Source organism: Bombina bombina, chromosome 1 (assembly GCF_027579735.1).
Source record: "Bombina bombina isolate aBomBom1 chromosome 1, aBomBom1.pri, whole genome shotgun sequence".
Lineage (NCBI taxonomy): Eukaryota > Metazoa > Chordata > Amphibia > Anura > Bombinatoridae > Bombina > Bombina bombina.
Window position 1 is genome coordinate 592,678,249 of NC_069499.1, and position 24,845 is coordinate 592,703,093.

General features: G+C 39.5%; 1 protein-coding gene across 1 annotated transcript in view; it reads right to left on the reverse strand.

Moving 5' to 3' along the window:
* Nucleotides 1–9,003: 9,003 nt before the first annotated feature.
* The window catches only part of DIP2A (disco interacting protein 2 homolog A), a 311,461-nt gene continuing 295,619 nt past the window's right edge, over nucleotides 9,004–24,845 (reverse strand). The window contains exons 37-38 of the mRNA XM_053698887.1: nucleotides 21,761–21,884; nucleotides 9,004–10,199 (exon numbers count right to left, since the gene is read on the reverse strand). Coding sequence (XP_053554862.1) covers nucleotides 9,947–10,199; nucleotides 21,761–21,884 — 377 coding nt within the window. The 3' untranslated portion in view covers nucleotides 9,004–9,946. The remainder of the gene's footprint in view (nucleotides 10,200–21,760; nucleotides 21,885–24,845) is intronic.

Below are 24,845 nucleotides of genomic sequence, written 5' to 3' on the forward strand. Positions count from 1 at the left end.
ATCTTAAAGTAAACAGAAAAATGAAGCAATTGCAACATCATCCAAATAAATCACAGGTCCAAGAAAAGTACCTGAAAATAAATAATTTTCCTTAAATAAGATACAACCATCTAAAGGAAAATAAATACTATTTTGCTATAGAAGCAATAGCATATTTAGCAGGAGTAGAGATAGCCCCATTAAATTGGAAAACCCTCAAAATTGAAATGAACTGCCGGCAAAGAATATAATTTAAAACCCTTGAAGAAGAAATAAAAGAAAATTCTCAGCCTATTCCATTCCCTAGTATCAGGAACTGGAAAAAAACCTCTGAAAACACAGAAGATTAAATAAGCAGAAATAAAATGTTAGCTAGTCTTGAAAAAGAACTAGTTACCTCAATATCAAAAATAATCAACACCTTTTCAACAAAGAACAAATGTACTCTAATAAAAATAAAAAAGTAGATTTGTTAGTGTCAATATCTGAAGAAGAAAATTCTGAATGAGAAAAAACATCATCAGAGAAGGATAATTCAGTATGTTGTTGGTCATTTGAAACTTCATCAATTAAAAAAGAAGTTTGAAAAAGACCTAAAAATTTTATTAGAAGGCGCGATGTCAGACAAAGCCTTTAACATAGAATCAGAAAAATATTCTTATAAATTTTCTAAGTATATCTTGTACATAAGATGTAAAAAGAATAGCAATACATAAAGCATAAATACTAATGGATTCTGCATGTAAAAGTTTATCATGATAACTTATTACAAACCATAGCTAAAGATAAACATTCGTAACATTTAAAATAAATGAACTTAGCTTTGGTAGGACTGAGCTCAGTCAACAGGAATCCTTCAACATGTTTTGAAACAGGAACAGTGTAAAAAATCTTGCAATATGTAATAGAAAAAAACAACATATAAAGCAAAATTATCAAATTCCTTAAATGACAGTTTCAGGAATGGGAAAAAAATGCAAAATAACAAGCTTCTAGTAACCAGAAGCAATGAAAAAGTGAGACTTAAATAATGTGAGAAAAAAGTGGAACAAAAAAGACACCCACATTTTTGGCGCCAAATATGACGCCCACATTATTGGTGCCAAACATTTTTTGGCGCAAAAAAATCGCCTGAATACACATGCGTCAAAAAAATGACTTTTAACTGAATACAACTTCCGGCGTCAACTACGGCGCCGGAAATGACAAAATCTTTGCGCCAAAAAAAGTTTGCGCCAAGAATGACGCAATAAAATTAATCATTTTCTGCCCCCGCTAGCCTAACAGCCCGCAGGGAAAAATAGTCAATTGAAAATTTTCAAGGTAAGAAAAAATATTCATTCATATGCATTATCCCAAATAATGAAACTGACAGTCTGAATTTAAGGAATACTGATTATCCTGAATCATGGCAAATATAAGTTTAAAGACATATATTTAGAACTTTACATATAAAGTGCCCAACCATAGCTTAGAGTGTCACAAAAAAACATAATTTATGTAAGAACTTACCTGATAAATTCATTTCTTTCATATTAGCAAGAGTCCATGAGCTAGTGACGTATGGGATATACATTCCTACCAGGAGGGGCAAAGTTTCCCAAACCTCAAAATGCCTATAAATACACCCCTCACCACACCCACGAATCAGTTTAACGAATAGCCAAGAAGTGGGGTGATAAAAAAAGTGCGAAAGCATATAAAATAAGGAATTGGAATAGTTGTGCTTTATACAAAAAAATCATAACCACCACAAAAAGGGTGTGCCTCATGGACTCTTGCTAATATGAAAGAAATGAATTTATCAGGTAAGTTCTTACATAAATTATGTTTTCTTTCATGTAATTAGCAAGAGTCCATGAGCTAGTGACGTATGGGATAATGACTACCCAAGATGTGGATCTTTCCACGCAAGAGTCACTAGAGAGGGAGGGATAAAATAAAGACAGCCAATTCCTGCTGAAAATAATCCACACCCAAAATAAAGTTTAATGAAAACATAAGCAGAAGATTCAAACTGAAACCGCTGCCTGAAGTACTTTTCTACCAAAAACTGCTTCAGAAGAAGAAAACACATCAAAATGGTAGAATTTAGTAAAAGTATGCAAAGAGGACCAAGTTGCTGCTTTGCAAATCTGATCAACCGAAGCCTCATTCCTAAACGCCCAGGAAGTAGAAACTGACCTAGTAGAATGAGCTGTAATCCTTTGAGGCGGAGTTTTACCCGACTCGACATAAGCATGGTGAATTAAGGATTTCAACCAAGATGCCAAAGAAATGGCAGAAGCTTTCTGACCTTTTCTAGAACCGGAAAACATGACAAATAGACTAGAAGTCTTTCGGAAAGACTTAGTAGCTTCAACATAATATTTCAAAGCTCTAACAACATCCAAAGAATGCAACGATTTCTCCTTAGAATTCTTAGGATTAGGACATAATGAAGGAACCACAATTTCTCTACTAATGTTGTTGGAATTCAAAAGAAGTTCGCAACACCGCCTCTTATCCTGATGAAAAATCAGAAAAGGAGACTCACAAGAAAGAGCAGATAATTCAGAGACTCTTCTGGCAGAAGAGATGGCCAAAAGGAACAAAACTTTCCAAGAAAGTAATTTAATGTCCAATGAATGCATGGGTTCAAAAGGAGGAGCTTGAAGAGCCCCCAGAACCAAATGCAAACTCCAAGGAGGAGAAATAGACTTAATGACAGGTTTTATACGAACCAAAGCTTGTACAAAACAATGAATATCAGGAAGATTAGCAATCTTTCTGTGAAAAAGAACAGAAAGAGCAGAGATTTGTCCTTTCAAGGAACTTGCGGACAAACCTTTATCTAAACCATCCTGAAGAAACTGTAAAATTCTCGGAATTCTAAAAGAATGCCAGGAAAAATGATGAGAAAGACACCAAGAAATATAAGTCTTCCAGACTCTATAATATATCTCTCTAGATACAGATTTACGAGCCTGTAACATAGTATTAATCACAGAGTCAGAGAAACCTCTTTGACCAAGAATCAAGCGTTCAATCTCCATACCTTTAAATTTAAGGATTTGAGATCCTAATGGAAGAAAGGACCTTGCGACAGAAGGTCTGGTCTTAACGGAAGAGTCCACGGCTGGCAAGAGGCCATCCGGACAAGATCCGCATACCAAAACCTGTGAGGCCATGCTGGAGCTACCAGCAGAACAAACTAGCATTCCTTCAGAATCTTGGAGATTACTCTTGGAAGAAGAACTAGAGGCGGAAAGATATAGGCAGGATGATACTTCCAAGGAAGTGATAATGCATCCACTGCCTCCGCCTGAGGATCCCGGGATCTGGACAGATACCTGGGAAGTTTCTTGTTTAGATGAGAAGCCATCAGATCTATTTCTGGGAGTTCCCACATTTGAACAATCTGAAGAAATACCTCTGGGTGAAGAGACCATTCGCCCGGATGCAACGTTTGGCGACTGAGATAATCCGCTTCCCAATTGTCTATACCTGGGATATGAACCGCAGAGATTAGACAGGAGCTGGATTCCACCCAAACCAGAATTCGAGATACTTCTTTCATAGCCAGAGGACTGTGAGTCCCTCCTTGATGATTGATGTATGCCACAGTTGTGACATTGTCTGTCTGAAAACAAATGAACGATTCTCTCTTCAGAAGAGGCCAAGACTGAAGAGCTCTGAAAATTGCACGGAGTTCCAAAATATTGATCGGTAATCTCACCTCCTGAGATTCCCAAACCCCTTGTGCCGTCAGAGACCCCCACACAGCTCCCCAACCTGTAAGACTTGCATCTGTTGAGATTATAGTCCAGGTCGGAAGAACAAAAGAAGCCCCCTGAATTAAACAATGGTGATCTGTCCACCACGTCAGAGAATGTCGTACAATCGGTTTTAAAGATATTAATTGAGATATCTTTGTGTAATCCCTGCACCATTGGTTCAGCATACAGAGCTGAAGAGGTCGCATGTGAAAACGAGCAAAGGGGATCGCGTCCGATGCAGCAGTCATAAGACCTAGAATTTCCATGCATAAGGCTACCGAAGGGAATGATTGTGACTGAAGGTTTCGACAAGCTGAAATCAATTTTAGACGTCTCTTGTCTGTCAAAGACAGAGTCATGGACACTGAATCTATCTGGAAACCCAAAAAGGTTACCCTTGTCTGAGGAATCAATGAACTTTTTAGTGAATTGATCCTCCAACCATGATCTTGAAGAAACAACACAAGTCGATTCGTATGAGATTCTGCTAAATGTGAAGACTGAGCAAGTACCAAGATATCGTACAAATAAGGAAATACCACAATACCCTGTTCTCTGATTACAGACAGAAGGGCACCGAGAACCTTTGTAAAAATTCTTGGAGCTGTAGCTAGGCCAAACGGCAGAGCCACAAACTGGTAATGCTTGTCCAGGAAAGAGAATCTCAGGAACTGATAGTGAGCTGGATGAATCGGAATATGCAGATATGCATCCTGTAAATCTATTGTAGACATATAATGCCCTTGCTAAAACAAAAGGCAAGATAGTCCTTACAGTTACCATTTTGAATGTTGGTATCCTTACATAACGATTCAATATTTTTAGATCCAGAACTGGTCTGAAGGAATTCTCCTTCTTTGGTACAATGAAGAGATTCGAATAAAACCCCAGCCCCTGTTCCAAAACTGGAACTGGCATAATTACTCCAGCCAACTCTAGATCTGAAACACATTTCAGAAATGCTTGAGCTTTCACTGGGTTTACTGGGACACGGGAAAGAAAAAATCTCTTTACAGGAGGTCTTATCTTGAAACCAATTCTGTACCCTTCTGAAACAATGTTCTGAATCCAAAGATTGTGAACAGAATTGATCCAAATTTCTTTGAAAAAACGTAATCTGCCCCCTACCAGCTGAGCTGGAATGAGGGCCGCACCTTCATGTGGACTTAGAAGCTGGCTTTGCTTTTCTAGAAGGCTTGGATTTATTCCAGACTTTAGATGGTTTCCAAACTGAAACTGCTCCTGAGGATGAAGGATCAGGCTTTTGTTCTTTGTTGAAACAAAAGGAACGAAAACGATTATTAGCCCTGTTTTTACCTTTAGATTTTTTATCCTGTGGTAAAAAAGATCCTTTCCCACCAGTAACAGTTGAGATAATAGAATCCAACTGAGAACCAAATAATTTATTACCCTGGAAAGAAAGGGAAAGTAGAGTCGATTTAGAAGACATATCAGCATTTTTAAGCCATAAAGCTCTTCTAGCTAAAATAGCTAGAGACATAAACCTGACATCAACTCTGATAATATCAAAAATGGCATCAACTCTGATAATATCAAAAATGGCATCACAGATAAAATTATTAGCATGTTGAAGAAGAATAATAATATTATGAGAATCATGATCTGTTACTTGTTGCGCTAAAGTTTCCAACCAAAAAGTTGAAGCTGCAGCAACATCAGCCAATGATATAGCAGGTCTAAGAAGATTACCTGAACACAGATAAGCTTTTCTTAGAAAGGATTCAATTTCCCTATCTAAAGGATCCTTAAAGGAAGTACCATCTGCCGTAGGAATAGTAGTATGTTTAGCAAGGGTAGAAATAGCCCCATCAACTTTAGGGATTTTGTCCCAAAACTCTAATCTGTCGGACGGCACAGGATATAATTGCTTAAAACGTTTAGAGGGAGTAAATGAATTACCCAAATTATTCCATTCTCTGGAAATTACTTCAGAAATAGCACCAGGAACAGGAAAAACTTCTGGAATAACCACAGGAGATTTAAAGACCTTGTCTAAACGTTTAGATTTAGTATCAAGAGGACCAGAATCCTCAATTTCTAAAGCAATTAAAACTTCTTTAAGTAAAGAACGAATAAATTCCATTTTAAATAAATATGAAGATTTATCAGCATCAACCTCTGAGACAGAATCCTCTGAACCAGAAGAATCATTAGAATCAGAATGATGATGTTCATTTAAAAATTCATCTGGATAACGAGAAGTTTTAAAAGATTTTTTGTGTTTACTAGAAGGAGGAATAACAGACATAGCCTTCTTAATGGATTCAGAAACAAAATCTCTTATGTTATCAGGAACACTCTGAACATTAGATGTTGTTGGAACTGCAACAGGTAATGGTACTTTACTAAAGGAAATATTATCTGCATTAACAAGTTTGTCATGACATTTAATACAAACAACAGCTGGAGGAACAGCTACCAAAAGTTTACAGCAGATGCACTTAGCTTTGGTAGTTCCAGCACCAGACAGCGATTTTCCTGAAGTATCTTCTGACTCAGATGCAACGTGAGACATCTTGCAATATGTAAGAGAAAAAACAACATATAAAGCAAAATTGATCAAATTCCTTAAATGACAGTTTCAGGAATGGGAAAAAATGCCAAAGAACAAGCTTCTAGCAACCAGAAGCAAAGAAAAATGAGACTTAAATAATGTGGAGAAAAAAGCGACGCCCCTATTTTTGCTTTTGGCGCCAAAATGACGCCACATCCGGAACGCCGACATTTTTGGCGCAAAAGAACGTCAAAAAATGACGCAACTTCCGGCGACACGTATGACGCCGGAAACAGAAAAGATTTTTTGCAACAAAAAAGTCCGCGCCAAGAATGACGCAATAAAATGAAGCATTTTCAGCCCCCGCGAGCCTAACAGCCCACAGGGAAAAAGTCAAATTTTTAAGGTAAGAAAAATGATTGATTCAAATGCATTATCCCAAATATGAAACTGACTGTCTGAAAAAAAGGAATGTTGAACATTCTGAGTCAAGGCAAATAAATGTTTGAAAACATATATTTAGAACTTTAAAAAAGTGCCCAACCATAGCTTTAGAGTGTCACAGAAAATAAGACTTACTTACCCCAGGACACTCATCTACATGTTGTAGAAAGCCAAACCAGTACTGAAACGAAAATCAGCAGAGGTAATGGTATATATAAGAGTATATCGTCGATCTGAAAAGGGAGGTAAGAGATGAATCTCTACGACCGATAACAGAGAACCTATGAAATAGACCCCGTAGAAGGAGATCACTGAATTCAAACAGGCAATACTCTCTTCACATCCCTCTGACATTCACTGCACGCTGAGAGGAAAACCGGGCTCCAACCTGCTGCGGAGCGCATATCAACGTAGAATCTAGCACAAACTTACTTCACCACCTCCATAGGAGGCAAAGTTTGTAAAACTGATTTGTGGGTGTGGTGAGGGGTGTATTTATAGGCATTTTGAGGTTTGGGAAACTTTGCCCCTCCTGGTAGGAATGTATATCCCATACGTCACTAGCTCATGGACTCTTGCTAATTACATGAAAGAAAATAAGACTTACTTACCCCAGGACACTCATCTACATATAGTAGATAACCAAACCAGTACTGAAACGAGAATCAGTAGAGGTAATGGTATATAAGAGTATATCGTCGATCTGAAAAGGGAGGTAGGAGAAGAAATCTCTACGACCGATAACAGAGAACCTATGAAATAGATCCCCTAGAGGAAGACCATTGTATTCAAATAGGCAATACTCCCTTTACATCCCTCTGACATTCACTGCACTCTGAGAGGAAAACCGGGCTTCAGCCTGCTGCGAAGTGCATATCAACGTAGAATCTAGCACAAACTTACTTCACCACCTCCATGGGAGGCAAAGTTTGTAAAACTGAATTGTGGGTGTGGTGAGGGGTGTATTTATAGGCATTTTAAGGTTTGGGAAACTTTGCCCCTACTGGTAGGAATGTATATCCCATACGTCACTAGCTCATGGACTCTTGCTAATTACATGAAAGAAATAAGTATTGTCTATAATGGACTTTAGTATTGTTTATATTCTCACAGTGCGGTTACGTTTTTATTATTTCCCTGATGGTGCTGATCACTCGACTGAAGATGTAGATATGGGGCTTACCCCTAATGGGGATTATGATTGCACTATGTTTATTTATGTATAACATATTTGACTATTGATTAACTTTATAAACACTTGGTGTTCGTTACATCCAATCAGATGTCATTTGTGTGTGTGTGTGTAGGGGGGGGGGGTTACATAGACGGCCAGGATTGGCTGTTCTCTTAGGGGAGAGTTCTAGAGAACGTTTAAAAGGGTCATTTTGTACACTTACTGTTTTTCAGAGGAAAGGACTGGTTTGTCCCGAAACGTCACATGAAATAAAAGTTTTTTTGTTGCTACAGACGTCTCCAGACCAGTGCGTGCTTACCATCACAAACTTTGTATTTTCTTATAGCACCCTGGCAGTTATCTACGGATAGTGGGAGTGCATACACACCATTTGCTTTGTGTATATATATATATATATATATATATATATATATGTTCAGAACCCTGCATTTATGTGTTTAAGTTAACCAAACTGCTTTCCTGTGATTCTCCAATATTTGCCACAACAGTAATTAATGCTCTAACTTGCAACTTGCCTATTACCCGAGCTGCACTGCTTATTAGTCTGGTATCTTCTCCAACTAATATTGTGTACTGTGAACCCTGAAAGAACTCCTAGCAACTATGAATCACAGTATCTATTATGTGTTTCCTTTAAAACCTGAATATGTTGCAAAGATATGTTTTACACTTCATGAACTCAGCATAAACTCTTTGGAACTATGAATCACAGAATCACAACTATCCACGTCCAGGATAAACTCCCCTGGTCAGGGGTCGGTGTCTCCAATTCCCTACAACGGCCCAGAGTGTCTGACTCCTGAGCAGTTATACACTGGTTCTTGACAACTACTGTGTGTGTGTAACCCCTGCAAAGGAAAGGGGTTAAAACACACAGTAAAGGTACCATTTGGGACCTGCAGAGCATTGCAGGTCCTAAGCAGAAATCACTGCTGATGCAATCAGCAGGGCTAGTCACACAATGCAGATGACTGGATCAGCAGTGGTTTCTACTCAGGACCAGCAATGCAATGCAAGTTGAAATGTGACCATTGATAAAATAAATTATTTCCCATTTGGAAACGATACTGTTTCCCAAATGTATATTGTCATAGTAGCCAGCAAGCCAGATATTAGTGGTAGGAACTGAAACAGAAATACTTTATTTACCACACAACGCAATAAGGTGCCCATATTATGTGACTGACTTAAACAACTACCTTAAACTTAATTATGCCTCCCTTTTAGTGATTATTATTTTCAGGTAACAAGTCATACATCCTTATTCAACCTTTTAATATGTGCTGGTTTACGAACCTAAATCTGACAATAAATAAATATTTGCTGGTTTCTAAGTATTTATAAGCCAATAAATGTATCACAACCCAAAATAATTTTTTACATTTTTTTAAATGTGCTTTTTATCTCTTTTGCAACAAGACAGGAAATTTAACAAGCTCTTGAGCACTCTTTCTTTTTCCATATATTTTCTATAAAAAAATTAGTGTTAAAATCAATCAGGTCCTTTGTCCAGAAGTAGTGGGAATGTCCTTAAAACTGATGCGCTTTATAAATTACAGTGGTTCTGTACATAATTACATTCAGCTCATGGAGGAAAGTTGATGCAGCGGCCGGGACACCATTTACACAATGGAATAGTTTAGTTTGGCTCAAAGGAAATCCATCTAACCTAATTTCAGCCATATGTGCTTAGGTTAATGTGCCCCTCATCAGAGGCTACAAATGTTCACATTATTGCATGAGTTTTGGTTCTATAAGACGAAAACACAGGTACTGAAATAACATACTGAACACTGAACACAGGGAGTAAGAGAGGCATGTTCCCACCATAGATAGGAGGGAATGCTACATCCAGTGTCACAGTAAGAGGTAAATGTTCATTAGTTATATACTTGGCAGGAGTCATCTCCTTCCATGTACTAAAGAGCAGCCCTGGTTGCTGGGTGATGGTTGGAAGACTCAGCCCTCAGGTGCTTCCAGTCCATGGTTCAGAAGGAAGACACAAGCACTCTAGCACCTTTCTGAATGAAAGTAATTAGACAATTCCATTCCGTCTCACATATTGTATGCCACATAAATTGGATCCAGCTGATCTGCCAGGAAACCATCCCGTAAGTGCATACGCTGCTTCTCTCCCCGTGAGTTGATAGGAATGACACCAGGGTCCACAATCACAACAACTCCGACAATAAGGTAGTGTTCTTCCAAGACTGCATTTGTCACCAGGGCAATAAGGTCCAGTGCTTCTTGCTCAGGACCATCTAGTTCCAACACAACCACCAGCAGGTTAGTCCATGTGAAGACAGCACTGTGGAGAGGTGCAAAAACAAAATTAATGGTTACCTGATAAATGTCTTTCTTTCCTGGTATGGTGAGTCCACAACGTCATTCAATTACTAGTGGGAATATCACTCCTGGCCAGCAGGAGGAGGCAAAGAGCACCACAGCAAAGCTGTTAAGTGTTACTCTCCTACCCATAATCCCCATTCATTTGACCAAAGGGAAATGGAAAAGGAATAACACAAAGGTGTAAAGGTGACAGAAGTTTAGTCAAAAATAGCTCTTAATAAAAGGGTGGGGTCGTGGACTCTCCTATCTGGAAAGAAATTTATCAGGTAAGCATACATTTTGTTTTCTTTCCTATGATATTGAGAGTCCACGACGTCATTCAATTACTAGTGGGAACCAATACCCAAGCTAGAGGACACAGAATGAACAGGGAGGGAGAACAAAACAGGCAGACCTAATTCGAAGGCACCACCGCTTGAAGAACCTTTTTTACTAAAAGAGGCCTCAGCCTAGGCAAAAGTATCAAATTTGGAAAATTTGGAAAAAGTATGCAGAAAGGACCAAGTTGCAGCCTTGCAAATCTGTTCCACAGAACCTTCATTTTTGAAACCCCAAGAAGAAGAGACAGCCCAAGTGGAATGAGCTGTCCAGCAGTCTCATAAGTAAAACGAATCATACTAATCAACCAGAGGGAAAGAGAAGTAGAAGTAGCCATCTGACCCGTACGCTTTCCTGAGAAACAAACAAACAAGGCAGAAGACTGGCGAAAATCCTTAGTCGCCTGCCCAGAGGCAGAACTTTTTTCATTTTCTGTGATGAGAATTGTTTTAGTGAAAATTTTTCTGCAGTGTCTCTAAGGAACAGGTGTTGCTGTGTTTGTTGCCCTTACTCGGTGTTCATGAGGACAGATTCATGTACAGCCTCGCTGATGTCTGCTGTACGTTCCCACAGTGTCAGTCTGCCTGGGAACCTGCTCTACTGTACTGCTGGGGTCTATATGCTTATTTTGGAGGGACTGCTGCTCCATGCTTATACTGCTGATGTTTAATATATGCTTCCTAAAGGATGGCACTTAGAAATAAATGTGTGTGTATATGTGTATATATATATTTATATATATATATATATATATATATATATATATACACAAACACATATACATACATACACACACACTGTATATTATTTATTTATTACAACCTCAGAGTTGATTCCAGTAAAGAGATCTTAAAAAAAAAAAAACACACACACCAGACACACCATATATACACACACACACCATATACATACACACACACACACACACACATATACCATATACAGGGAGTGCAGAATTATTAGGCAAATGAGTATTTTGACCACATCATCCTCTTTATGCATGTTGTCTTACTCCAAGCTGTATAGGCTCGAAAGCCTACTACCAATTAAGCATATTAGGTGATGTGCATCTCTGTAATGAGAAGGGGTGTGGTCTAATGACATCAACACCCTATATCAGGTGTGCATAATTATTAGGCAACTTCCTTTCCTTTGGCCAAATGGGTCAAAAGAAGGACTTGACAGGCTCAGAAAAGTAAAAAATAGTGAGATATCTTGCAGAGGGATGCAGCACTCTTAAAATTGCAAAGCTTCTGAAGCGTGATCATCGAACAATCAAGCGTTTCATTCAAAATAGTCAACAGGGTCGCAAGAAGCGTGTGGAAAAACCAAGGCGCAAAATAACTGCCCATGAACTGAGAAAAGTCAAGCGTGCAGCTGCCAAGATGCCACTTGCCACCAGTTTGGCCATATTTCAGAGCTGCAACATCACTGGAGTGCCCAAAAGCACAAGGTGTGCAATACTCAGAGACATGGCCAAGGTAAGAAAGGCTGAAAGACGACCACCACTGAACAAGACACACAAGCTGAAACGTCAAGACTGGGCCAAGAAATATCTCAAGACTGATTTTTCTAAGGTTTTATGGACTGATGAAATGAGAGTGAGTCTTGATGGGCCAGATGGATGGGCCCGTGGCTGGATTGGTAAAGGGCAGAGAGCTCCAGTCCGACTCAGACGCCAGCAAGGTGGAGGTGGAGTACTGGTTTGGGCTGGTATCATCAAAGATGAGCTTGTGGGGCCTTTTCGGGTTGAGGATGGAGTCAAGCTCAACTCCCAGTCCTACTGCCAGTTTCTGGAAGACACCTTCTTCAAGCAGTGGTACAGGAAGAAGTCTGCATCCTTCAAGAAAAACATGATTTTCATGCAGGACAATGCTCCATCACACGCGTCCAAGTACTCCAAAGCGTGGCTGGCAAGAAAGGGTATAAAAGAAGAAAATCTAATGACATGGCCTCCTTGTTCACCTGATCTGAACCCCATTGAGAACCTGTGGTCCATCATCAAATGTGAGATTTACAAGGAGGGAAAACAGTACACCTCTCTGAACAGTGTCTGGGAGGCTGTGGTTGCTGCTGCACGCAATGTTGATGGTGAACAGATCAAAACACTGACAGAATCCATGGATGGCAGGCTTTTGAGTGTCCTTGCAAAGAAAGGTGGCTATATTGGTCACTGATTTGTTTTTGTTTTGTTTTTGAATGTCAGAAATGTATATTTGTGAATGTTGAGATGTTATATTGGTTTCACTGGTAAAAATAAATAATTGAAATGGGTATATATTTGTTTTTTGTTAAGTTGCCTAATAATTATGCACAGTAATAGTCACCTGTACACACAGATATCCCCCTAAAATAGCTATAACTAAAAACAAACTAAAAACTACTTCCAAAACTATTCAGCTTTGATATTAATGAGTTTTTTGGGTTCATTGAGAACATGGTTGTTGTTCAATAATAAAATTAATCCTCAAAAATACAACTTGCCTAATAATTCTGCACTCCCTGTATACACACACACACCCCCCATATACACACACACACAACATATATACACACACACACCATATATATATATACACACACACAACATATATACACACACACACACCATATATACACCCCTCCCATATACACACACACAACATATATACACACACACAACATATATACACACACACAACATATATACACACACACCACATACACACACACACACAACATATACACACATACACACAACATATACACACATACACACAACATATACACACACACACACCATATATACACACACACAACATACACACACACACACACACACAACACACACACACAACATATACCCACACACACAACATATACACACACCATACACACAAACCATACACACACACACTTATTAAAGAACAAAAAAAAAATCTAAGTATTTTGGTTGGCTCCTACACTCCTAGAATAAATTAGCTTGAACATCTGGCACATGCAGATCTCATTTTAAGAACGAGAGTACCCTTAGGCTTTAATATTGATTCAGACATCATTAATGTCTGGACGTAGAACTTTAGATCCATGAGGTTATTTTTGTTAGACATTGTTTATTTAAGTACCCATATTTATGGGGTCATATAGTAAATAAGTTGATAAAGATACTAATTGATAGCTCTTGCCATTTTTGTTGTTGCTTTCACTTTTTTCATTTTTTGTTCAGCCATAGGGAGATCAGGACAATAGGGTTGACTCAATGTTTGATGTGAGATTTGACTGAAGGGTGTTAACGTAAGTCTAATTTTTGGCTTTATCTGTTCACCCTCTCTCCAACACCACTAAAAGTTGAGGGCCTTGTTGTTCTCTTCCCAGGGGCTTAGCAATAATAATGATGTGTAAAGCAATAATGATGATTTTTCTTTATGATTATTTGAATAAGGGAGTTGACGCTATCCAGTATTAATACCTCTCTTGAAGAGGTTATATATTGTCACATGTAACTGTATGATTAACAGTATAAGCAACTTTACAACCTATATATTAAGAAATATGTTTTATGGCAATTTACTATTTTTGTGCTCTAATCATGTTAAAACTGGAGGTCTGATTAATTTCATTTTTCTATTTTTAACTACATTTTAGAGTATGATAAAATAAAGAGGTGTTGTTAATATTGGTTTAAGAATCGTTTACCAATACATATAAAGGAAGGTGATCTATTGGTATCTATCATTACAAGTAATACATGATTTGAGCTCTTAAAACAAAATATTATAATATTATCTGGTATATAGGGTGTTTTTATTACACCAGTCTGTTTATTGACATTCTTTGTATTATCATGTCTACCATTATTAACAACAATTTTTTCTAGGGGTTAAAAATCCAGAGGGAGTTCCCACAGTTTCATCCATCAATTGTTCAATCAATCAATCAATCAATCAACCTATCAGCTTAGACCTTAGGGTATATACATGCTTAGCATTATATGTTATACAGGTCACAGATGAAGGCGTGAGCCGAAACGCGTCTGACCATTCCTGCCTACATGTAGTTTTTTTTATTATACTTTTTATCTTTCCATGTCGACCACAATAAAGGTGCTTTTTGTTTTGCAACTTTTTCGCCTGAGACCCGCTTTTTTTGTATATACATCTGGCACATCCGCCAGACGCTTGTGTAACAAAATAGATAATGCAGAAATCTGACCTTTCAGAGAACTGACTGACAACCCTTTCTCCAGACCTTCCTGGAGAAAAGACAAAATTTGAGGAATCCTGACCCTACTCCAAGAGTAGGCCTTAGATTCACACCAATAAAAGGTATTTACGCCATACCTCATGGTAAATTTTTCCAGTAACAGGCTTGCAAAACTGGATCATGGTCTCAATGACCGACTCAGAAAATCCCCTCTTAGACCGAACTAAGCGTTTAAACTCCAAGCAGTCAGCTTCAGAAAAAAAACGAGATTTGGATGGAGGAATGGACCCTAAGTTAGAAAGTCCTTCCTCAGAGGCAACCTCCAAGGCGGCCGAGATCACATCATCACTAGGTCTGCATAGCAGATCCTGCGAGGCCATGCAGGAGCAATTAAAATTACAGATGCTCTCAATGTTTGATACAAGCAATAACTCGTGGAAGGAGCGCAAACGGAGGAAACCGGTATGCTAGACCGAAATCCCAAGGAACCGCCAGAGCATCTATCAAAACGCAAACACAATCACCCAGGAAGGTCTCCGGAAGCATGTGCCCTGAGACAAATGGTCCTGAGAAAGTCACCCCAAGAGACAGATCAGAATGGTCTCCAATCCATTGTCTGAGCATGCATAATTGCAGAGCTCTCAAATGGAATCGAGCAAAGGGAATGATGTCCATGGAAGCGACCAACAGACCAATTACCTCCATATATTGAGCCACTGATGGCCGAACAGTAGACTGAAGAGAGAGGCAAGAGGAGAGAATTTTGGATTTTCTGACCTCTGCAATAACAATTTTCATAGATAGGGAATCTATTATGGTTCCTAAGAAACCCACCATTGTAGCTGAAACAAGGGAACTCTTTTCCAGATTCACTTTCCAACCGTGGGAAGGTAGAAAAGACAACACGATCTCTGTATGAGAGTTTGCTTGTTGCAAAGATGGTGCCTAAACCAATATATCGTCCATGAAAAGCGCCATTGCAATTCCCCGAGACCTGATACCTGCCAAGAGAGCCACAGAACCTTTTTAGGTCTAAAATGGATCGAAAAGTTCCCTCTTTTTTGGGAACCACGAACAGATTTGAATAGAATCCTAGACCCTGTTCCCTTACTGGAACTGGAACAATCACTCCCAGGGAGGAAAGGTCCTGAACGCAGTTCAAGAATGCCTCTCTTTTTACCTGGTCTGCAGATAATCTTGAGAGGTTGAATCTGCCCCTGGGAGGGAAAGTTTTGAATTCTATTTTGTAACCCTGAGATACTATGTCCACAGCCCAAGGATCTGAGACATCTAGTCTCCACGCTTGACAAAACAGGGAAAGTCTGCCCCCAACTTGATCCAATCCCGGACCAGGGGCCGACCCTTCATGCTGACTTAGACTCAGCTGAGGGTTTCTTTGATTGCTTCCCTTTTCGAAGACTGATTGGGCTTCCAAGAAGACTTGGACTGCTCCTGCTTGGAAGAGGAAGACTTTTGACCTTTGAAGTTACGAAAGGAACGAAAATTACTTTGACGTCCTTTGAGTCTGTTCTTCTTGTCTTGCGGTAGAAAAGACCCTTTTCCACCAGTAATATCAGAAATTATTTCTGCCAGACCAGGTCCTAACAAGGTCTTACCCTTGTAAGGAAGCACCAGAAGCTTGGACTTAGAGGTAACATAAGCTGACCAAGATTTTAGCCACAATGCCCAACGGGCTAGGACAGAGAAGCAAGACATCTTGGCTCCCAGTCTAATAACTTGCATGTTAGCATCAGAAATAAAGGAATTGGCTATTTTGAGAGCCTTAATCCTATCTTTTATCTCCTCCAACGGAGTCTCTACTAAAATTGATTCAGACAAGGTGTCGCACCAATAAGATGCCACACTTGCTACTGTGGCAATACAAACTGCAAGTTGCCATTGAAGACCTTGATGAACATACATCTTCTTTAAATAAGTTTCCAGTTTTTTGTCCATGGGATCCTTAAAGGAGCAGCTATCCTCTATAGGGATCGTAGTTCTCTTAGCCAGAGTAGAAATAGCCCCTTCTACTTTAGGCACTGTGCGCCAAGAATCTTTAATGGAGTCAGCAACAGGAAACATCTTTTTCTTCTCCCATTCCTGTGAAATAATCTCCATCACACGGTCTGGGACAGGAAAAACTTCCACAGAGGAAAGAACATCATAGTATTTATTAATTTTACTAGACTTGTAAGGGTTGACGACGACAGAAGTATCAGAGTTGTTCAAAGTAGCCAATACCCCCTTTAACAGTATACAAAGGTGTTCAAGCTTAAATCTAAAGTTTACTTCTTCAGTACTGGATGAAGGAATAATACTGTTCGAATCTGAGATTTCACCCTCAGAGGCTACCGACGTATCCTCCTCATCAGACTTATGAGGGAGGGCAACCTGCGAAGCAGTAGGTGGAACAGAAACCTTACTATCTGAATGTTTAATTTTCCTCTTGCGTTTTCCTAGCATAGGAAAAGCAGATAATGCCGCAGATACCACAGAAGATACCTGTGCAGCAAAATCTGCAGGCAAATACACTCCTCCAGGAGGCTGAGAGGAACTGCAGGGCACTGTATGTGATGCCATAGAGGCTTGGGACGTTTGAGGAGAAAGCTGTGGCATTGCCTGAACAGCATCATCCTGAGAGACATTGGGCTCAGAGGGCAACAATGTATCTTTCCACAACAAGCATTTGTCAAATGACACAGAGTCTTGGTCCATGTCCATAATACTAAATAAAAAATTCCCCAAATTGTAGAAATTTTTTAAATACACTGTCACTTTATGAATGTTTAATACCACATATGCTTAACGTTATGCAAAAAATCTTTAAAATAATAAACCAATCAGGCCCCCTACACCTCAGACAGGCTGAGGTGCCTTACCGTAAGACTTATACACAATTTGGCTGATAGAAGTCTCTAAAATGATCATATAGTAGATGGACACTGAAGAGACTGAATTTAAATGATGCTGCTCAGCTCCGTGAATATCCGACAGCAGATAGAAGTCACATGACCGACAGAGAGAGGAAACTACGCAGCAAGTAAAAGGTGCGCGTTTCCCTCTGCCTACAACACCAGAGCTTAATTTACACAAACGCTCAAGCAGCCTGTCAGTTAGCCTGTTCTAGCTAAGCAAGCAAAGAAAACCAACTGAAAAATTTTAAGTTTATATATAAATCCCTGTATACAACATAAGCCAAACGCATACTAATAAAGTATTTCAACAAAATTAGCCCAAAGAGGAAAAACCTCCCAATAAAGGGTAGATTAACCCCTAGTATCAACATACATAATGTGCCTGCCCACTGCCAAAGAAAATCCTGTATAAAGGATTTTAAAAATATCCCCATCTACTGCATATGACATTCTTCTGAATTGCAAAGTCTCCAAGACCTAGAAGACAAAAGCACTTACCTGCAGTCTAGCTGTCCGGCAGGAAGACAGCTTACAAGGCGTGAAAGGACACATACTCCATACAGAGACCTGTAGAAAAATAAAGAACAGAGTAACCAACTCTGGCTTTCTGTACCATGGGCAAAAATGTGTTAGGAAAGCAAGGACTACCTCACAACTTCATAACTGCTTAAAAGGCACCACTACTCTACTGAAGAGACTGATGTGGAGTAATCTAAACCCAAATCCTTGCTTGCAGGGAAAAGTACCCGAAAAAGGAATTCATTTCTTGAGACACCAAAATTCACCTCCTCCATTGACAGAGGCAAAGAGAATGACTGGGGATTATGGGTAGGGGAGTGACACTTAACAGCTTTGTTGTGGTGCTCTTTGCCTCCTCCTGCTGACCAGGAGTGATATTCCGACCAGAAATTGAATGACGTCGTCAACTCTCCATATCTTAGGAAAGAAAATACCATTATAGGAACATTACATTTTACATGCCTTTTTTGTTGTTGTTGTTGCATCTGAGAAAATATTTCAATAAACATTATATATATATATATATATATATATATATATATATATATATATATATATTTTTTTTTTTTAAAGTTCCTCCCCTGAATAAAACTACTTTCTATTAACATGCTGATGGAGATGTGTATCAGTTTTTTAAAAGACCTGTCCTTTGGGACGAGTTTTGTATATTCTAGGTTTTTTCAATGTTTTTTTTCATGCATGTTTAAATTGTTGCTCTTTCATTTGAAAGATAGAATTATTTTTGTTTTAATGTCCTTCTATTACTCATTCAACTATTCAATCTACTGGCAACAATATAACAATATAAATTGTGAGTATGTTTCCTCTATAGCATGGGCCGCCAACCTTTCGGACCTCAGGGACCACTAAACTCACAATTTTAAATCCCGTGGACCACTAACATGATTTTTTTTAAAAGGTACAAACCTGTATAGTATATATATATATATAATAATCATAGCTAAGTTTACATTATGTATATATTTACACATTTTTAAGAATAATTTTTTGGAATTAACGAACTTAATAACAGAACTGAGAGAATACTTCCAAATGACAGATGAAGGGTGAGTGCCAACTTTTGAGCTGGAAACAGAGGCAGAAAGTGAAAAAAAAGAACTATGTTTAAAAGGACCACAAGACTTCCAAGTCACCTCCCCAGTTAGGAATTATTCAAAGCTACTTATGATCATGGTCAGACATTGGAGTCATAAATTAAGTTTATATCAGAAAGCTCTTAATATGGATGTGAGCTAACCACGACTGATGTTACTGGCAATTACAATAATACTGGTGGGATATGGCAGATCTGCTGGATGGTAATTACTGGAATTCAGGTGGAATGGCTTTATGTGCTGGAGAATTATTAGAATGAAAAATAATTAATATTTAATTTAAAAAAAAGAAGATGTATGGGAGGAAGACAAACAGTGATGTAAGTCCATATGAAGGAATTAGGAAAACTACTACAAATAGACAGGTAAAAGGGAAGAAAATAAATTAAATATGAGAAAAAACATTTTTAAGATTTTCTTTATTTATATACTTTAACTCCACTCCTTTTTTAAGCCAAGACTATACTAACCTTTGCTGGCTTTAGAATGGAATCATCTTCCTCGGAACAGCGCGCCAAGTGGGAGGAGTTAAAAATACAATCTAGCTACGCAAGTTGTGCAGAACTACGCAATGTGCGTAGGGAAATTGTAATTTAACTCCTCCGTCGGTTTTCACTGATGTCCAGCCAGGCACTGTAGGGAGTTGCGGCACAACATGGGTAACACCATCAGAGGAGATTCATTCTTTCTTGATGGTGTCAAGGACCACCAAAATCTTCTTGTGGACCACCAGTGGTCCATGGACCACTGGTTGGTGACCGCTGCTCTATAGACTATAACTGTCCATGCTCACATTTTAAACTTTTATTTTTTGTAAAGATTTGATTTGAAAAATTAAAATTTTTACTCTTAAAATATTGCTGACAAATTTATGAGCACATACAGTTAGGTCCGTAAATAATTGGTCAGTGACACAATTTTCATAATTATGGCTCTGTATGCCACCACAATGGATTTGAAATGAAACAACCAAGATGCAATTGAAGCACATACTATTGTATGAAACGTTTAGGAATTGCAACCATTTTCATACACAGTCCCCTTATTCCAGGGGCTCAAATGTAATTGGACAAATTAACACAATCATAAATAAAATGTAAATTTTTTATATTTTGTTGAGAATCCGTTGCAGGCAATGACTGCTTGAAGTCTGAAACGCATGGACATCACCAAACACTGGGTTTCCTCCTTTGTGATGCTTTGTCAGGTCTTTACTGTAGCTGTCTTCAGTTTTTGTTTCTTCATGGGTCTTCTTGCCTTAAGTTTTGTCTTCAGCAAGTGAAATGCATGCTCGATCGGGTTGAGATCAGGCAATTGACTTGGCCAATGCAGAATATTCCACTCCTGGGTTGCTTTTGCAGTATGTTTTGGGTTTTTGTCCATCTGTAAAATGAACGTGCAATCCACTCATCTTTGCTGAATTTGGCTGAATCTGAGCAGACAATATATCCCTATACACTTTGAAATTCATCCGGCTGGTTCTGTCTTCTGTTACATCATCAATAAAACACTAGTGACCCAGTGCCATTGGAAGCCATGCATGCCCATGGCATTATACTGCCTCCACCGTGTTTTACAGATAATGTGGTATGCTTCGAATCAAAAGCCGTTTCCAAGCTTTCTCCATAATTTTTTCTTCCCATCATTCTGGTACAAGTTGATCTTAGTTTCAACTGGGCTGGCTTTTTTAGATATTTTTTGGGCAAAGTCTAATTTGGCTTTTCTATTCTTGAGGCTTATGAATGGTTTGTACTTTGTGGTGAACCCTCTGTATTTGCTCTTGTGAAGTCAATCTCTTTATTGTACACTTGGATAATGATATGCCTACTTCTTGGAGAGTGTTCTTCACTTGGCTGGATGTTGAGAAGGGTTTTTCTTAACCATGGAAAGGATCCTATGATCATCCTCCACTGTTGTCTTCCATGGATGTCCAAGTCTTTTTGTGCTGAGGAGCTCACCAGTGCGTTATTTTTTTTCTTATAATGTACCAAACTGTTGATTTAGCCACTCCTAATGTTCCTGCTATATATTTTTTTTGCAGCCTAAGGATGGCCTGTTTCACTTGCATTGAGAGTGCATTTGAATGCATGTTGTGAATATACTTCAAAAGCTTCCAAATGAGAATGCCACACCTGGAATCAACTCCAGACCTTTTACCTGCTAAATTGATGATGAAATAACGAAGGAATAGCCCACACCTGTCCATGAAACAGCTTTTGAGTCCCTTGAAAAAGAGTGGGCTACATATTAAAGAGCTGCAATTTCTAAACCCTTCCTCCAATTTGGATGTGAATACCCTCAAATTAAAGCAGAAAGACTGCACTTTAAGCCCATATTCATTATTTAACTGTAACTTGAATTTATTTTGGTAAACAGCTGAAACAACAAAACATGTGTCAGTGTCCAATTAGTTACGGACCTAACTGTAGCTTAGCAAGTGCTAATGACTTTACTAGTTTTACTCTACTCACCATTCTGCTATGTTTTTGTGAGAACGAGTCACAGACGTTTCTATGTCGATGGGATGGTACCTCATTCCCCTCAACTCCAATGTCTCATCCAGAGAGCCCACAACATACAAAGCATCATGTCTTTCTGTAAGAAAAGAAATAAAAACACAGATTCCATGAAGTTTAATTAACTATATGCATTTTTTCAGATCACAAGTCCAAATCAGAGTATTAAAGGCTTATAGTATATGAAGTGATAACTACAAAGTACATCACTGATTTTCATTGGGTTAACCAAACTTAACAACTAGACATCTCACATGTGAGGAGTGTGACAGCTCTGTTTACTGTGCTGCTATTGTTACATAAACTAAACTTTCATAAATGTATTTTAATTGAATTCATCATTTCACATTCTTCAAGAATAAGAGATCCACACCACAGTAATATATATGCAGCAACCAATTACTACTAAGGTCGAAGTGCAATGGTAATGTTCATTTAAAAACATAAATTATGCTTACCTGATAATTTAAGAGTCTACAGCTTCATTCATTACTTTTGGGAATAAAGAACCTGGACACCAGGAGGAGTCAAAGACACCCCAGCTAAAGGCTTAAATACTGCCCCCATTCCCCTCATCCCCCAGTCATTCTGCAGAGGGAACAAGGAACAGTAGAAGAAATATCAGGGTATAAATGGTACCAGAAGATAAATTAAATTTAGGTCTGCCCACCAGAGTTACGGGCGGGAGCCGTGGACTTTCCTCCCCACGATGGAAATGAAATTATCAGGTAAGCATAATTTATGTTTTCCATCTAAAGGGGAGGAGAGTCCACGGCTTCATTCATTACTTTTGGAAAACATATACCCAAGCTTTAGAGGACACTGAATGAAACTGGGAGGGTAAGAAGGCGGACCCTAATCTGAGGGCCCCACAGCCTGTAAAACCTCTCTCCCAAAAACAGCTTCCGTAGAAGCAAACACGTCAAATTTATAAAACTTTGTAAAAGTGCGTAAGGAGGACCAGCCAAGCGAATCAAACTCCTCAACCAAAAACAGAAAGAAGTAGAAGAGGACCTCTGCCCCTTGCGCTTCCTGGAATACACCACAAAGAGATGTAGACTGTCTAAAATCCTTTGTAGCCTGAAGATAGAACTTCAAGGCATGAACCACATCCAGATTATGAAATAACCTCTCCTTAGAAGACAAAGGTTAGAACACAAAGAAGGAACAATTATTTCCTGATTGATGTTACGGTTAGACACCACTTTGGGAAGAAACCCCAAATTGGTGCGAAGAACCACCTTATCCTCATGAAAAACCAGGTAAGAAGGCTCGAATTGCAAGCTCAGATACTCTGCATGCCGATGCAATAGCCAACAGGTAGAGAACCTTCCAGGATAGAATCTTAATGTCAATGGAATGCATAGGCTCAAACGGAACCCTCTGCAATACCTTAAGGACCAAGTTTAAGCTCCACGGGGAGCAGACTGCCTAAAGACAGGCCTTATTCTAGACAGAGCATGAACAAAAGATTAAATGTCAGGAAGCTCAACAACAAGACTGATAATGCCGAAATCTATCCCTTTAAGGAACTAGCGGCAAGACCCTTCTCCAACCTCTCCTAGAGAAAGGACAGAATCCTGGATACCTTCACCTTTTGCCAAGGATATCCATGCTTCTCACACCAGGACAAGTAAGTCCTCCACACCTTATGGTAGATGCCACGAGTGACTGGCTTCCTTGCCTGAACTAGAGTGTCAATCACACTTTCAGAAAAACCTCTCTTGGCTAAGACTAAGCATTTAATCTCCACACAGTCAGCCTCAGAGAAACGAGATTTTGATGTTGAAAGGGGCCCTGTTCCAGCAGATCCCTGCAACAGGGTAACCTCCATGGCGGAGAGGATGACATCCCGACCAAATCCGCAAACCACGTCCTCCCCGGCCACAATGGAGAAATAAGGATGGCCGAAGCTCGCTTCTCTGTTTGATGTGTGCCACTACACAAGGTAGAAGTGGTAACGGTGGAAAAATGTAAGCTAGGCTGAATCCCCAAGGCACCGCTAAGGCATCTATCAGCTCTGCCTGGGGATCCCTCGATCGCGACCCATATTGGGGTAGCTTGCAATTGAGTCTGGACTCCATGAGATCTATCTCCGGTGTTCCCCATCTGAGACAAATCTCCGCAAAGACTTTGGGGTGAAGAGACCATTACCCGGGTGGAAGGATTGCCTGCTGAGAAAGTCCACTTCCCAGTTGTCCACACCTGGAATGTGTATCGCTGAGAGCGAGCAGCTGTGGGACTCTGCCCACTCCAAAATCTGAGACACCTCATCATTGCTAGGGAGCTCCTCGTACCCCCCTGATGGTTGATGTAAGCCACCGAGGTAAAGTTGTCAGTCTGGAATCTGATGAAGCTGAACGACCCTAGAGGAGCATTGTAGATTGCTCGAAGTTCCAGAATAATTATTGGAAGGAGAGACTCCTCCCGGGTCCATTTTCCTTGTGCTATCCTGGCACCTCAAACAGCTCCCCATCCTGTGAGACTCGCGTCCGTGGGCACAATTTCCCAGGACAGTCTCAAGAAGGATGTCCCCAGGGACAGATGCTCCGGACGGATCCACCAAGAGAGGGAGTCCCTGGTCCGAGCATCCATGGATATCCACAGTGATAGATCTGAATGATCGCCGTTCCAATGTCTCAACATGCACAATTGAAGAGGTCTGAGATGGAACCTGGCGAAAGGGATGACGTCTATGCTGGAGACCATGAGCCCTATCATCTCCATACACTGAGCCACCAAAGTGCTTGAGGAGGACTGAAAAGCAAGACAGGTGGATGCAATCTTACTGCGTCGATCTGTGAGAAATATTTTCATAGACATAGAGCCTATTATCGTGCCCAGGAACTCCATTCTATTGCTGGGAACCAGGGAACTCTTTCCTGAGTTAATCTTCCAATCGTGAGATTGGAGCAAGAAAAGAAGAGCCCTCGAATGATCCTCTGCAAGGCTGAACGACGGCGCCTGGACTAGGATGTCGTCCAAATAGGGCGCCACAGCAATGCCCCTGGATCTGGCCACTGCAAGTTGTGCCCCCAAA